The sequence below is a fragment of the Mytilus californianus genome, unplaced genomic scaffold (genome assembly GCF_021869535.1).
Source record: "Mytilus californianus isolate M0D057914Y unplaced genomic scaffold, xbMytCali1.0.p SCAF_10, whole genome shotgun sequence".
Taxonomy (NCBI): domain Eukaryota; kingdom Metazoa; phylum Mollusca; class Bivalvia; order Mytilida; family Mytilidae; genus Mytilus; species Mytilus californianus.
This window is the reverse complement of record NW_026262582.1, coordinates 14,618,802-14,636,791: the sequence shown is the minus strand read 5'-3', so window position 1 is coordinate 14,636,791 and position 17,990 is coordinate 14,618,802. Positions and strand designations below refer to the sequence as shown.

The window sequence follows — 17,990 nt, the reverse complement described above, 5'->3', positions numbered from 1 at the left end:
ATAAAAGTAAACCATTATAGGTCACAGTACGGTCTTCAACACGGAGCCTTGGCTCACACCGAACAGTAAGCTATAAAGGGCCCCAAAAAATTACTAGTGTAAAACCATTCAAACGGGAAAACCAACGGTCTAATCTATATAAAAAACGAGAAACACTTATGAACCACATCAACAAACAACAACTACTGAACAACAGATTCCTTGCCTATAAGTGTTTGAGGTCATGTTTTGTATGCCGCCAGAAGCACAGCCTTTCAAATTGACTCTAAGAAGCACATGGCTTTAATGGTTGTAGGAGCAAAGACTGTTTTGTTGAAATTCTAAGTGGGAACAATGTGTTCAGTAAGGATGACAACTCTCAGTATAGACTGTCATTTTGTGAACTGACGCATGAAATATATGTTTTAGTGTCTCAGTTTAGTTCATAAAAGAGTTTCTATTCACATTAAATTTTATCATCTTAAATATGGCTAGAAGTTTGCTTGCTGTCTTATCATATGCTGATGTTCCCTTGGCACTGGTACTTTGCTAAGAAAAGATATATAAATTCAATTAATTAGCCATTATTTATATTCATATTATATTTCAAGTCACCATAATTATTTGGTTTATATTGTAAAATAGGATTTATAATAAAAAAAATTGCTTTACATATCACATACCGTATATCAGGTTTTTTTCGCGTGTGTTTAATTTTCTCTTTGTTCGCGGCACCTAAAGAAACGTGAAAAATTTGACCCTGCGTAAATTTCCAAGATTTATGGTTGTTTGAAAGACTGTTAATTATCGAGTCGTTTCTGTTGTTTGAGAGAGCACTCGAATATGAACACTTAAATAAGATCTCTGTTTTCATAATAATTAATTGGCTAATCATACATGTCAAACCTTTTAACAACACAGCATTCAGTGACATGTTAAAAATTTTGATTAGCGACGTTCATAACCCGAACTTTTAGCAAGTAATGTAAAAATAAAATAATCCTATTTACACGGATATTTGTATACCTGTAATGATCAAAACCTTCAACTAAACATTCCAGTGTAAATATTTTACGTTCCTTGAAAGTGTATTTTCGTCTGTAATACTATATTGATTTGATAACGATTAACTGTTAGTTAATTAAGTTTATATTATTTACAACTTTAACAATACTATACAGTTATTTTTTTTACGCCTGTATTTTCCCATTCAGCGAAAAATTATACACAGTGAAAATTTAGCCTGCCCATTTTTGTCATCAAATAGCGAAAGAAACCTGACGCGAAAGAAACCTGACGCGAAAAAAACCCAATATAGGGTATGTCACATAGCAATCATAAAACACTACAGAGGGACCCATTATGAAAAACCAGATGATCTTTTAGAAGTCACTAAATTCATGTTTCAATGTGTTGTGTATATTTTATATTTCTTATGTTTTCAGGCAGAAATGGAGCATGCTAAACAATTCTTGAGACGAGAAATGGGATTAGATTTAGGTGCTGGTACTTCAAGTGTTCCTATCAACTTTACTAAGGATGAAATCAATACGTATGTAAAGAGATTCAAATCTCTGGACTATGAAAACAAAGGTTTTATCACCGTAAATGATCTCAGGAGATATTTTAAGGTAAGGAGACAGTTAGAAAAGTACTTTTAAGGTACTGTGTATTCATTATTATTCCTGGGATACTAATTTATATGGGTATTGATAAACCATGTTCAACGAAGTACAAGTTATATATTTTCTTGTGTGGAGACTTTTTCAAAACCGGGAAATCCAAGTATTCACAAAAATACAATTTTTGCTCAATCCATGAAAATTGGGCACTCAGTCATAAACCTTTACTCAGTACTTTGAGTACAAAAATTGTGCTTGAAACACCAAATCCAGTATATTAATTAGTTGAATTCTGAGTCTGAGAACGAATCCACCATATCAAAAAATCATTCAAAATGGGATCAGATTTAGCATATGTACTACTTGGTCATGTTGTTACAACACACTATTATAGCATTCTTAAATTATTTATTTAATTTATCAAAGTCTTGTATGACAATAGATATCATAGGGGCCTCCTATTTCAGTATGCTTCAAATAGCATCTTAGAACCACCAGGTTATATGATTTAGCAAAGTGGTTTATTAGAGTATTTTCTAGGTCCAAACTGGTTCGCTAGGGTTAGTTTTGCATTTTTTCTTGACCCTTAGTCTGATTTTCCTTAAGGATCAAATTATATGTTATCGAGATTTTTACCATAACCCAAAAATTGGCAAAAAGAATTAACTAAAATTTCATACTAGTCTGCTTTGAGGAGTCTTGTAGAAAAATTAATACCAAAACCTGCTTTTACATTTAATATTCAAAAAAGTAATTTAGCTTATTTAGTTAGAGTTATTTCCCTTATACTACAAAAGGAAAATATGTGAAGAATTTTTAAATGGAATGTAAAGCACCTACAAGTATTGAAAAAAGCAGATGCCTTATGTTATGAAGTTTCTGTCGTGTCATATGTTCATTGTCCTTAACCTCATTTTCATGCTTCAGCAACGGCTTGGATAGAATGTATAGTTTTTGTCATGTGAAATACTCACTTTTCATGATTATAGAATAACTATATTTGGTAAATGGGATCTTTACAAGGTCTGCATGTCCCTCAAATAAGGTTAAACTGACCCCTAACCTCAATCAAGATTGAATTTTTTGGACATGTCTGTATCTATAAGCAATAGGTCAAGTATATTTGATGTATGGTATGATTGTAAGGTGTACATATGTCTGTCTGACAGGATTCATCTGACCTTGACCACATTTTGATGGTTCATTGGTCAAATGATAATTATACCCCCACTTTAAAAAAGTGGGGGTATACTGTTTTACCTCTGTCTGTCCATCGCATTTTCTCAGGAACTACATCATAAGGATTTCTGAAATTTGGTTTCAGGGTTTATATAAGTCTGCTATACCGTGTGATGCGTTTTCAGATTCATCACTCAACAACTTCCTGTTGAGCGTCAAGTATTTGGGCGGGGGTATCATCAGTGAGCAGTAGCTCGCAGTTTCACTTGTTTTTCATGGTTTTGTCTTTTTCTCAGAATCTAAAATCAATAGGATAACTATATCTGGTGTATCATATGATTGTAAGGTGTACATGCCTATGTGGCAGGCTTCATCTGAATTTGACCTTATTTACATGAATCAATGATAGTGTTAAGTTCATGTGATACTTTTAGTAAAATCTTCATGTTACAGACTTGCAACATATTCAACCATGACAGGTAAAGCAGACAAAACATTTCAGTGTGTTCACTGTTGTTTTAGGCCTAAGATTTTTTTTTATTCTTTGTTCACCTCATTCTCATTTAACCAATAATAGCAAAGAGGACTTTTTTGCAATTTAAAAGACATATTACCATACTTAAGTAACTTTTGAATGTGTTTTTTTTTTATCCTGTAGCAAACTGTGGAACAAATAACAGGCATACAAATAAAGGCTCCTGGTATCCTTTCTCTGTTATGAATATTACTGTTTAGGTCACAGTGCATTTTGGGGTCCTATTTACAACTTTTCTTACAAGCCATATAAATTAATAGGTTGGAAATAGGAAAACAGTTGGAAGATCTATAGATTATTTGTACTGTAACAAAACAGGAGAAAATCTGGTATAGCCTCCCTTTTCTTCCAGTTTCTATCTAAAAGCTTGTACACATGAATTTGATATTTTCCTACAAATATTGTTCATGTCTATTTAATTTCAGAAAATTGGTGAACGTGTAACAGAAGATCAGCTACATGATATCCTGAATGAAGTAGATCTAAACAAAAATGCTCAAGTAGATATAGGAGAATTTCTTCAGGTTGGTATTTACCTGTATCACATTTTTACAGTGACTTTTTTATTCTAAGTGTACAAGGTTCACTTCTATCTTACATGTATAGTATTTTTTATGTGTGTCAGTGTAAAACATGCCTATGGGGCTCAGACTTTTAGAGCATGCACCAATGCATACTTTTCATATTTGTTTACCACTAGTGTTACAGCTTTTACTTTTTCATGACAGGCAAACAATATTTGATCTAAGGATTGATGGCATTGTGAATGTCTTCCATATTTCATATGACAGTCACCTATTTTTCATACTCCAGTGGTCAGGTTAAGTTTCTATATTTGGTCTGATTATAGTTCAACTCCCCACAACATTGATATGATTTCCATTTATATATGATTGAATGAAGCTTGATTTCTGAGCTCATTCTGATTTAATCTCTCTGCAGCTTATGCAACTTGTGATTGCATTGGAATCTCACTGTGAGGGTCTAGACCATGCTTTAAAGCCATTTGTTTACAGGATAAGATCCCTGCATTCTGACAAATAGTAAGGAGTTGTTGTAGTGTTTCCATCACTCACATCCACAGTATTGCACTGACTGATACCTCACAAATGATCTTACCCATTCCTCTTGAGTAGCTTGAACACAAATTGTTTGGGTATTGGTACCATGCTTTAAATGATATCTAAGGTTTATGTTGTGAATAACTCTGAACTATTCATCAATTATTCTAGCTATATGTTTTCCAAGCTTTTGAGGAGTACTGCTGTATTTTAATTTCATATATTTGTTTTTCATTTTAATATCATATTCCAATAAAAAGCAAATATTGCTTATCTTTTTCTTTTTCTTGTTTAATCATTATCACCAGTTCATGAATGAAGTGAATAAATAAATGTTTTATTTGCAGTTTTTGTTTTTTATTGTTGTGTGGTCACTGTAGCAGTGTTATTTGCAGGTGTGCAGTAATTGATGACAGTGGAGTTTCACACTGTGGATTCATTAAGTTTTATATTGGTTCTAAATTAACATGATTAAGTGGAATAAAGAACAAACTATATTTTAATGAAAACTTTTATTGAAATCAGCATAAAAGCCAGTAGAAATTTTGTAATTTGTTGACAACTTTAATATGTGGGTCACTTGTACCCATGAAATCATTGGAAATAAGTTCCTCACAATTAATAATGAATCTACAGTAACTTCTGCTGTTTTTCTCCTACAGCTATTGACTGCTCCGAAATCTTACAAAAAATCTTATTTATTTATCTACAGCTGTTGATTGCACTGAAATCTTACCAAAAAATCTTATTTATTTATCTACAGCTGTTGATTGCACTGAAATCTTACAAAGCATCTTATTTATTTATCTACAGCTGTTGATTGCACTGAAATCTTACAAACAAATCTTATTTATTTATCTACAGCTGTTGAGTGCTCTGCAATCTCACAAGAATAATCCTGTTTATGGCATTAAATCTTCTGTATACAAGATGAAATCACTACTCAGTGATTCCGACCATGAGTAAGGCATTGGTTTGGCTTTTTTAAGTCTATAACTGTGAAGTCATTCGCTTATTTTTATAGTGGTAGTCAAAAGCAGGTCCTGCATACTGTTTTATATTGTTATTATATTGTACTGTAATGGTTCCTCTTAAAGCATTGCTGCAATATGGTCATCATTTAAGATGACATAATTTTGTGCATTTTTATGCATGTCTTGAAATAATTCAAAATAATAACAACTTTACATTTGTATTTTTTCCTCAAATCACCAAAGCATTGAAAAGCTCTTTTGAAAATATTTAGAAACAACAAATGATTTTGTAAAGAGAATAGGATAAGGGCTGTTCCAAAAAATACTATGTCTTCCCCCACATATAATCAAGAAAAAAAACACCACCTACATATTAAATTTTTTTTAACATACCAACACCCAATATATTTCATTTCCTGATTTGGGCACCACTCCCATCATTCATTTACTTTCAAATACTACCACCCACTTAAAAAAAAAGAAATTACCTTTCTAGGGGATGAACATTGTGTTATCTGGAACAGCCCTAAGATTAGACTCAGAATATCAGTTCATTTGAAGTGAAGGATGTTTTCTTTTATTCTATATTTGTTACCCAACGTACAGCTCAGTCAAATTTAATTTTTACTAGAAAAGATGCAAAAAATGAAAAGTAATAAAATATGTTTTATGGTGTGACACAATACATGAGGGAGAGGGGGACGATAAAGGAAAATAGTAAACAAAAAATAAAAAAGAGATAAGGGGTCAATTTAGGAAAATTGTATAAAAAAGGGAGAAAGCTTAAGGCAACAATTTTTTTTCCTTTGGTTAAAAATGGAAATTTTTTAAATCTTGATTTTCACAGAATTTATAATTTTGAATCATTTCAATCACTTTTTAAAAAGTTATATGCAGTAGAAATTTACACTTCAAAGGTATTAATTGAGTGGGTGTTTTTCTTTTGTTGTTTTATATTATATTTGGGAATTACACATTAGTATGTCTTCCTTCTATTTTATGCTTTACAATACAATATTCAAGGTGTTAACCTGTTGCTTTTAGATCTGCCTTTTTAATTGTGGAAATATTTTAACCTTTTTTTCAATTAATGCTTACATGCTTAAATCAATATTTATATACTAGTTTGGAATGATTATTGAATGATATTGTCAACATATAAATTTTCAAGAAGAATAAAATATTTTGCCTGCCATTTGTGATTTTAGCATACCTACATAAATTTGAGCAAAACTATGAATCCCTTACAATTAAATAGCAAAAATAATTATTATTGCTAATTTGTGTATTTTTCCTTTGATCTTTGTTGTGATAATTTTTTCTACTTGAGACAGAAAATTATTGCTAGAAACTAAGGGAGCACATGCCGTTGTCAATGTAAACATCAATGACGTCATAGACAAAATAGTGATAAACAAATTATCAAAAGTCTTTCAAACTCAAGGATGTTTCTTGGCTTCATCTCATCTCAGGGTTGTTGCTGAGAAACACCCTCTCGTTTGAAAAAAAAAAGATAGATAATCTATAATTATTACCTACAGAATTTAAGAATGTTAACTTTTTTTAAAAGTTATAAAAATATGGAATGAATTCACAGTTTGACAGAGTTTATATGTTCATTAAAGAATTGTTATTGATGATGAGCCCTGTTTTGTGCTGCAAGTGTTTACTGTTAAGTTGTTGATGTTGTTCTAATGTACTAACTTTATTCATTTGATTTTAACTTGTAAATAAGGTTACTATATGCACTATTAAATATACTAAGTTTGTTGACTTAAATGAGAAATTTTTGATTGTTTATGTTTTGTTTCTTAAAATTGCAACTGTGACTTTGTTGGGTGTCTTAAATTGTTACTGGAACATCCTTTCTTTAGTAAACCCAGTTTCTTCATCATTGACATATTAATTTGTATTTTGTTTCAAATTCTAACCCTTCACTGTTTCAATATTTGAAGCTGTTTGCTTAATATTTTCGACAGTGTACACTAAAACATTCTGATTGGTCAAAACATATTAAACAATGGATAATCAACCAATGGCTTAAAGATATATGTTTTACCTTTGTGAACAAACAATAAAAATTACCCACAGTCCCGTAGATTCCAAAACAATGTTTTTATTTTCTACCCTAAAATTTTCTACCTACCGTCACACATTTAATCAACATTTAAGTTAAGAATAACTCATCAAAGAATATGGTTCTCTATTGAGTTTATGACAATCTCTAAAAAAATGGTTCTTAAGGTGGCACCAAACACCTTGACTAAATTAATTTGGCTCGTTTAATTTTCATAAAATTTTGACAAAATATTTACTTTGACCCTTTGACAAAAAAAAAAAACTTGAACCACACACTTTATCGGAAAAATTTCGTTGGATAAACAGCAGTTTGACAAACACTAAATTTTGATCATTGAGAAGCTTAATATTTCCTTAACAACAGAACGTGATTAAAACGTTCAGCTGATTTTTACAGAGTTATCTCCCTGTAGTGTTATGTACCACCTTAATGAGTGAGTTCATCATCTTTGGAAGCTTTTTCAGTGTTGTTGCAATAAAAAAACGTGAGAACAGCAAGAAAACTTGATGTTTAAATTCGATTTTGACAAATCAAACAACAAATTACTTATCAAAAGATAAACAAGTTAGGAAATGTATAAATTACCTATGAATCCGAAAAAAACATACTTCTCATAATGAAGGATTCAATAGTTTAAGCCTTTATAAACTCAACATTATAAGGGTTGTTCCATAAAAACATATATTGGACCGAAAGGCAACTTGAATCTGCCGCTGTAGGTGGTAGTGACACCCTGTTTAAATGTATACAGGTCTCTTAAATTGCTTCTTTTGGTGTATGTTTTAATGGAACAGCCCAAACTGGTTTTAATGTTTTACTTTTCCAATATTTAGTTCTTTGTAATTTTATATATTGTTTCTTTTTTCTATTATGTTTTTGTTTTGATTCAGGTTGAGTGATGCTGATTATTTTTATTTTATGTCTTAACAGATAGGTTGTAAACTGTAAATGTTATCAGTTTCAGGAATCTAACATAGGGCAAGCTTGAGAGTTCCTTTTCAGGATATGCTTAACATTTCAGTCGAAGCAGGGGTTCGAAATATTTTGCTTTCTTTTAATCAACTACAAATTTTTGTATGTTAATTATCCTCCATGCAAAGTCATGGAAGAGTTTAAGTACATATCGTTCTCCAAATAAAAGCAAGCTGAATGTTTGAAAGATCTGTCAAGTTCATAGTGTTAAATCATAAAAGGTCTTAACACATCCTTAGACCTACAACTTTTGAACCCTTACTATACACTTTTTGAAGCATTAACACATCCTTAGACCTACAACTTTTGTACCCTTGTTATACTTTTTGAAGCATTAAAAGAAATTTGAAAAGATTTTATGTCAAGTTTTGAATGTTTTAGTTGATGTATTGTGCAAAAGTTTGTGAGGAACTAGAGAAATTGTGTAAGGAAGAGGGAGGATTACAGCGTCATCGTGAACTTTCGTTTACGGTATTGAATGCACCTTCGCGTGATTACTTCTTTTGAACAATGCATCAAACTATTACAGCTTATAAATTAAGTATAATTTGAGTCATATGGGATAGGAATTGATTAATATCGATTGCCTTTAGTTAATTGTTTCTTTTCACCACTGTGGATTCAGCATTATAAATTGGATACCAATTTTTGTGTATTTCACACAAATATAAATGTTCAACAAAGTACATACTTTATATGTGCTTGTCTGCAGACATTTTTGGCAAGGCCAATAAATTAAATATCCACAGAAATAAAATGTGTCCTTAATCCACAGAAATTGGTATTAACAAAAATAAATGAATCAACAATATGTTAAAAGTAGTTGGTCTTTTGATCTAAAAAGGATGAACGTTTTTTAGTAATTGTTTGATTAATAGAAAATATATATAAGAGTTTTTTTTTTCTAAAAATCAGTTGAAAATTCAATTTGAAATTGTTCAGAAAACTTTTTGGGGATAAGCAAATTAAACCTTAAAACTAAAGCTTTGAGAATTTTCATCTAAGAAAGGAAAGAAAAACGATGCGACTTTAAATTGTTAATTGTGTTTATAATTAAAAGTTTCAAAACTAAAGTATGAACAGGAAATGATTTCTAGACAAAATTTCGTAAAAATCTTGAAACCAAACAGTATTTTTTTAAAGAACATTATAAATCAAAAGTGGTGTCATTCTCGTAATTTTTAAGAAAACTTCAAATACAGAGGACAAGGGAACTGGTATGACTGAAAGGAAAGGGCCTTAAAAAACTTTTAAAAAATCTATAAGTTTTCCTCTGTTATATCAGTGCATCATTATTGGCTGATCACAGGCATACTATAATGACATTAAAGGAGGTAAACTAAAAATAGATTCGTCCCTGTATGACTCATCTTTATACATGTATATAATGATATTTTAGTATTCTTATGCATAATAATTTTAGAATGTATCACAATTATAAATTAATTGCATTTAGATATTTATGATTTGATTTTCAGTTTTATTGGTGTGTACCTTATATTTATTTATATTCTACATTAAAATGTCTTTACAGATTTTACTGATTGATTATTTTCCCTATTTATGGGTTTTTTTTTTTTTTTTTTGGAGGGGGGGAGGGTGGGGAGGGGGAGGGTGTTCTGTGCTGTTAATTCAGAAATATTTGCATGCATTTATTAAGATTGCTGAACAATGTACTAATATGTTAGATAAATTATTGCAATTTCACAAAAGACTGTAACCAATAATTCTATCAAAATTAGAATGCAAGTCTGTACCTTTACAATTTTCACAATAATATAAACATCATAAGAATTTCTTAATATACAGTACACAATTATTGTGAAACTTTTTTTAGATTTTATTTTTCTGATTTTTTAAAAAACCATTTGTGGCTCAAGTTACATAAATCACTTATCAGACTAAACTGCTATGCATATTGGTACAGTATAGATCCGAGTTGTATCAAATGATGTTTAGAGTATTATCAAATCAAATTTAAATCATGTAAATATCATTTGATTTCATCTACAGTTCATTCAGACGTTAACTCCCAATGATATTTAGTATACATTATCAGTAACGCTATTAAAAATAAAGCTATTATTTTTTTATTTTACATGAGGCACAACAGAGAGCAGTTACTATGTAGATTAATTAATATATTTATTGCAAATGAATTGTATTCACAGGAACATATTATACTTGACTGTCTTTTGATTATTATCATACGTATCCAGAAAGAATATATGGACATTTGATTTTTCAACAGCATTTATGAATTTATAAGTTATAAATACTTATATCTATTCAATGAACTATTTCTCAAAAAAAAGGCATACTTATTTTGATTATATAGCAGCATAATACCTGTAGTGTGTATCTGATATTTAGACAGTCTGATTGAAATACAAATTCTGTGTCCAGGCTTTACAAATATGGACTATGCTCCTTTTTGCCTTAGCAGGCTTGCTTGATATTCTTGCTGGTGAAGTCATTATCAAAAATAAAATGCCATTATCCTATATTATATAATGTTATTGCATAAAAGTTGGTGAATATTTGTCCCGAGTCGAGTTTTATATTGCAAGCACTTGCAATTGCAATGTATATTCCCGAAGGGATAATATTCACAAATATTTTCATGCAAAAACCCATTTATTGTATAGTAAAGCTTGAAAAACTGTAAAAAGCATATTTTTGTCACTGATGACGTCACTAGTTGAAGCTTTTTTGCGATATAAAATATTATTGCAAGCTAATTTTTTGTTACAATACTTTTTTGTATGAAATTTGTTGTTGCTATAAAATAAAAAGAATTACTATTATACTTTTCCTAGTAAAATATAAATTACACTAGTGAGCTTTTGCTTTGTAGTATTTCATTTACAATATAAACGATGTTAGTGCGATAATTTAGAATTTATAGTTACTCAGTGTTTTCCCTAAATTTTGTAATAACTGGCTGATTTTGAAAAGCAGAAAGGAGAGAAAATCATTTGAGAAGCTTTCATTGAAAACTTTTATAATTGACAGAAGAGTATGATGGCTATTTGCATTGGTCAGCTACAGGATTTAAAGGAAAACATGATGGTAAACTGTTTCTGATTTTGTAGTTTTGATAGGATCACACATGCTATCAAGCAGTGATAATTTATTACTTTTTTTTATGATATTTTTATATTTTATCTGTTTTATTTACAAAATACTATTTACATTTTCAGAATGATTTGTTAATCCACACAATCATGGTATTTGTATTCACATATTGTATTTTTTTGTATTTTACAGTTAATGAGTGCTTTGAAAAGTGGTAATGTCTCTAATTCAAGATTTGCAAAGGCTGTTTTGAAGAGTTCAGAGTTAGAACGCATTCCAGTGGAGAGAAGTGGAGGAGGAGTGTAGTACACATTATAATTTAAAGATCTGTCCTTGACCTTGCAGTTGTAATATTGTCATCTTATTTATTATACTTTACCAGTGTTATGTCTCATAGAAAAAGTACAAGATTATCGATAGATACGTTAAAAAAGACCTTCTTTATGTTAACTTTGCTCATACCCAATAAATGATCTTTATTTAGGCAAATGTAAGATTTTCCATTATAAAAATATTTGTGTATTTTTGAAAATATTGAAAGGGAAGGTCAATTTTCTTTCAGAATAAGATACATACTAGTAATGCTCTTATACTTAAGGATGTTTGCTACTCTTGATTTTGAAATTTTTTCTGATATTCAGAATCCTCTTGTATTATCCATGTAGTGCTAATAAAAATTTTACTCCTTAACCCCTACTTTTCTTTTATAATTTTATCATATATAGTTTAAAAATCTTATAAAATCCTTTTTACTTTTCATAGTTTTTAAAAGAGAAAAGGTGTCAATGTTAAATGTATGAAAAATCTAGAGAGAATTATTTGCCGCCAAATTTTCAATTAATTATATCTCAAAATCAACGACATTGAGTTGTCATTTTTTCCTACTTTTAAGGTCCGTTATTATATACTATCAATATCCTTAAAAGGTAAGGACTTGTGTAATTGGTTAACAACTGGTTATATAGTACTTATATATCCTGTAGTTTTTTTACACTAGATGTTTCACATCCTCTGAGCAGTCAAACCAATTGAAGATTGACAAAAAATATTATATGATTATTTGAAATTGAATTTTTGTTGCTGTTGCCATTCTAATATCAAAGCAATTAAAATATATTGTGAACTCATTTATTTCAAGGATTTAGATAAAAATAGATTTTTTAGGGATAAATTATTTAATTGTGTTAACAAGCCAGAAGGAAATGTGTAATGTGTTGAACTCTTTATTCAGTGTTCACCTCTGCATGAAATGCATGAAATTAAGTACCTCTCAAATGAAAATGATAAAGAATCTACAATGTTGTATTTTACAGAGTACCAGAGGTTCCCACTGCTTCTGAATATATGTACTGTATATGTCTATTGCGATGAAAGGATGTAACTTTAGCTGTAAAACCTTTTAGAATTGGGTCCACAGTGCTCTTCAAATTCCTTCTCTTTTTTGCTTCTTAACTTTTTTGATTTACGCATCAATGATGACTCTTTTTTTAGATTAAACATGCCTCTGGATACACAATTATAAGCCTGGCATCATTTGTGAGTTTTTGTTTTTGAAACTGTAAATTTTAATCTGGAATGAGAATATTGTTGTTTTTTTTAATCAATTGCACCTTTTCTTTATTGTATGTTTTAATGATTTATTTTTATGTGTATGTACAAGGTGTGATAATGTGATACATAAAATGTATACTTATATATACCCTGACTCATAGAGAATATTACATGTCCCTTTCACCTCTCTTTTATATTAATAGACTTTGTCTGTTTGTTCTTCCATTTGTTTAAATTAATAAACTAATAAGTGTAAGCCTTATGTTTGATATATGGTCAAAAATAGAATTAGAACATTCTATCAATATTTCTGAATGTATTTTATATAAAGAATCTTTGTTATTTGAATTATACCCAAAAACACACATAAAGCTACTATTGAATTATGTCAGCCCTGAGTCAGGTTGTTCTTTAAGATATTTGATTATTCAGGATTCAAATAATTATTTACATTATAAATGACGTATTTGTGAAATATATCTTATGTTAGATGCATTTAAAATATTTGGTGCTGGAATTATACAAGAGAAACTTGTAAGTAGCATTAAGTTAAGCCAGCAAATGATTTTTTTTGGTGATTTAGGATTCAGATAACTGTTAATTCAATGATATAAATCAGTTAAGAATTGAACACACTCATCTATTCAAAAAGTTAGATGAATACTCAAAAATACAACAGACATATTATTCCCTAGAGTTGTTCCTCTTCCATTGTTTTTATGTTTAAGACACGAAACAGTAGGAGAGTAAGTAATTATGGATAAGTGATCAATGATAAGTTTTTCTGGTCAGGTTTGTTCCTCAGATACTATTAGCAATAGGTTTTCTATATTTGGTGTATGGAATGATTGTAAGGTGTCTGTTTTGGCAGTTTCATCTGACCTTGACCTTATTTTCATGAATCTCTGATAATTTAAAGTTTATGTGATACCTGTACTAGTACAAAATGTAGTAGTGAAACCTTATCGTAAAGACTTTAAACACAAAATTCAAATATAAACAGTAAAGCAGGCAAGACATTTCAGTGTGTTCACTCTTGTTAATTTTGATGAGCAAAATCATCTGCACTATTAGAAGGTTGCATTACATGAAAGATCCTTGTGTTTGTGTGCTGAGTTATTGTTTGTTCTCTTTCTTACTATATTGTGTGTATGAGAGTATTCATAATAATGTGAGTTATTGTTTGTTCTTTCTTACTTTATGTGTGTTTGAGAGTATTCAGAATAATGTGAGTTGTTGTCTGTTCTTCATTAAACCAAAACTTTACAAAACCATTTATTTAAACCAGTATAACTGAATTACCATAGCTTCCATTGTTTTTGTGTAAGCCAATTTTAAATGATTAAGGATAAATTGTATTTTCATGGTTTGAACAAATTATGTATACAAGCCTAGAAGAAATTTGTGTTTTATTAAATAATTAATTTAATTGTTCATCTTTTATCTCAAATCCACAGAAACTTAAACCCCTTTTATAATAATGAATCCGCATTTAGGAAAGTTTTATATTTATGTTAAACTTTGTAGAGTCCATCCGGGTAATTTCGTACAGGCGTGTAATTACCATACATATTAAATTTTGCTTGTTTTTCTGAGAAATAAAGTGTGTTTTAATATTATCTACTGATAATAAGATATGTACAACCTTGTATGTTAATGTTTTTATGATTTTCTATCATAGAATATGTACACATTTGCCATTTGTCGGAAAGTTTTGTTCAAGGGCGTTTTGAAAAGATGATCTCATCCAAAAAGTCACCAGATTTGTGTAAATTCTAAGTTTGGTTAATTTAATGTAAGATCTTTCTACTTTAATCAAAATTTAGAAAACTGATTGAAACTGAAAGCCAGAAATGGTTTGCAATTGACAGATACTTTTCCATGTAGTATAAGTGCAATCATTTCCAATAAAACGGAGTGGTTGCACAGGATTACCCTACATGATATTTTACATGCAAATGTAAAGAGTCTAATATCGTACACGCCATCTTTTAAATATGTTAATGTTCATTAAGTGTTAAAAAGATTTTCTATGTTGACTTAGCTTTAATTTGCTTATATTAATGATTTTTGTTACATAATCAAATTAATTGCAAAATAAAACAAACAGAAAAAAAATACATAAAACAACATCAATTCGATATGGGAAGAAAGAGGTCAAAATATGTTATTTTTGATTCTATCAACCACCAGTCCGCTGCCAATTGATTAATAGAGATAGACGTTGATGTGTTTGCAAACTATTCCTCCTTAATTGCGAAGGTCCTCTGTGCCCCAGTGGTCTAAGTAGTTCATCTCATATATCGCTACTAAGCCAGTCAACACTAAGGTTGTGACTTCAAACCTTGCACATGCATGGCAGGTGTGTTCGAATATTAGTTGACTAGGCTTGTCAGTTTTCCTCCCGAACAATAAAACATAAAAATATATATGTTATTAAGAAAATGTTCCATGAAATGCTGCTGGAACAATTGAAGATGATGCTTTAATTCAGGACTTAAAATTAGTAAAATCTGCTGCAGCCTCTCAGCTTACAATGTGGGTCTTGATTGTAAAGACTGGTTGGCTCAGAGTTAAAATTCTTTTCTGAATAGGTTGACATATCTTTCTTCGGACTGAACTAGAACGTTAAAAACCAGATGAGTGTATTATAGACAGGGTCTATATTCATATCACTTGTCAAACTAAAGTCATGCATATCACATAAACCGTCATGCTCTCGCCCTGATGTCCATGTATTATTTGCAACTAAACGTTACTGTGTGTGTGTAAAGTTACTGTCTGAAACACAAGTCTGTCATAATCATATCTAAATTTACCCTAATAATTTATTGAAGCTTTAATACAAACAAAAATCTTAGGACACTTGCTTTTTGGTCCTTCTTTTGCAATTATTGCATATATACTCAATTTTGCCAATATATAATCAAAAGTGCAGTTAATTGAGTTATCTTTGACTGTTTATAATGTTGTATTCTGTTATCAAAAAATACTGTGAGGATCTACATCACGACATGGAGCTGTGATAGTGTGAATTTAAGTAAAGATTGAAAGACTTGAAGATGATCCTGGTATTAAATTAACTAGTCCAAGTCATTTCCAATTAGCAATCCTATTTTGAATTTTAATCAATGTATGGAATTACACATCAAGGTGTACGGAAATACACGACATCTGTACGATATTAGCAACAGTGACTTTTCTGTTGGAAATGCTCATTCTAGGTATTTTATGTTGAATGGCATGGAAAAAGTCAAACATTAATACTATCTACGAATGATCTAGTTACCGGTTTCCTTCTAGAACATTGTAGTATCAAACAGGGAACCAAATGACATTCATTTAGGACCAAAAGTGAACGGAATTACCCGGACCGACTCTACCGTGTTTTCAGAAGCTGCACCTGATGATTTCCTATTTCATGTCTTAAGGTATCATGAATGTTTAGCCAAACACAGTGTTCCTTAAAGTTTATAACAAGTGAATTTGGTTCAAAATATGTCCTAGACATATCAAAAAAAAAGCTGATTTTTTAATAGATATTGCTAAAACATTTCGAACTGTAACTCATAACTTAGACCATAATTATATACTGTAAAATAATAAAAGTTTAACAATGTGAACTGTTGGATTGACCTTTTAAAAGAACACATCTTTTTACTAAAGTGGTTATACTATCTTTATAAAATGACTACACACCATAAATGATATCTGTCATATTTGTTATTTAATGATATGTTGATGTAGTTTACTGTTCTTTTTATACACAAATTTTATGTTAATAAATTATTATTTTAGTAGAAAATATTTCTGTCTTTATGTACAATCTATACTCAAAGATGCCTTTTAATGACTCTTCAAAGAGGTTAATAAATGCTGTATAATGGGCACATGCCTTAGAAGGACATCTGTTATGGCCCCATAGTTGTCATTTATGTACATGTTAATTGCACATTGTGTTTTGGCTCCATAGTCATCATATATGTACAGGTTAATTGCACAATACTTTTTACACTGCAGAGAAGAAGTAGAACTATGTTTCTCCTAGAAAGACATTTTCATTCATCCTTCATCGTAGTCAAGAAGATCTCAGCCTTTTTGTCATGTGTTATTTATTTGAGCTGAATATTCTGTTTCATTGTCGGTTAGAAGGGAGTTGCCATGTCTGTCAGGAGGGAGTTTCCCTGTCTATCAGGAGGGAAATTCTATGTCTATCAGGAGGGAGATTTCATATCTGTCAGGAGGAAGATTCCATGTCTGTCAGGAGGGAGATTCCATGTCTGTCAGGAGGGAGATTCCATGTCTGTCAGGAAGGAGATTCCATGTCTGTCAGGAGGGAAAATCAATGTCTATCAGGAAGGAGTTTCCGTAGTTACTTGGTTTTCAAAATTATCTCTATCACCATATCAGATGGATATTTTGTTTCTATTTGGTGGTCTGTTAATTGCTGTGATTCTTGTATTAAAGTACAGAACGTACAAAGAATAACAGCAAAGATATCTTTTGGAATAGATCAAGAAATCTTATATTTTAATCAAATTTGTCTACTTAGATTGACAACAAACGCTACATTTAGTGGTGGCATAGAACATAACAAACCTGAAACAAATATAGGAAAATATTTTTTTTATAAGATGAATAAACATGAAAAATACCAAGTGGACAATCACAATTAGATGGAGAAAGGCAGACAATTAAAAATTGACAATTTTTTTTTGCCCGAAAAGAAAAAAGGATGGTAAGACGAACACACTACAAAGAATTTTTAAGATTGAGCAACATAAAACATTTACACAGTAAAGTGAGATTTTCGAATTTCTTCACCTATGATGAACATGCACAAACAAAAAGCCAGGATATTAAATTGGACAACTATTCTAGTTTTAATTGAACAGAATTGGTTTGAAATGATTGAACAGTAACCCATAGAAAGCCTGATACCAATAATCTTTTCCGCTT

General features: G+C 30.3%; 1 protein-coding gene across 2 annotated transcripts in view; it reads left to right on the top strand.

Annotated features, from left to right (window-relative positions):
- LOC127717661 (glycerol-3-phosphate dehydrogenase, mitochondrial-like) overlaps positions 1–16,836 on the top strand; it is a 50,666-nt gene extending 33,830 nt beyond the window's left edge. Inside the window, exons 15-18 of one of the 2 annotated variants that reach the window (XM_052223405.1) lie at positions 1,425–1,610; positions 3,741–3,839; positions 8,784–8,873; positions 11,673–16,836. In XM_052223405.1, the coding sequence (XP_052079365.1) occupies positions 1,425–1,610; positions 3,741–3,839; positions 8,784–8,873; positions 11,673–11,786 (489 nt within the window). In that variant the 3' untranslated portion in view covers positions 11,787–16,836. Of the gene's footprint in view, positions 1–1,424; positions 1,611–3,740; positions 3,840–5,240; positions 5,339–8,783; positions 8,874–11,672 lie in introns of both variants that reach the window. The other variant, XM_052223404.1, reaches the window with a different exon arrangement.
- Positions 16,837–17,990: the final 1,154 nt, after the last annotated feature.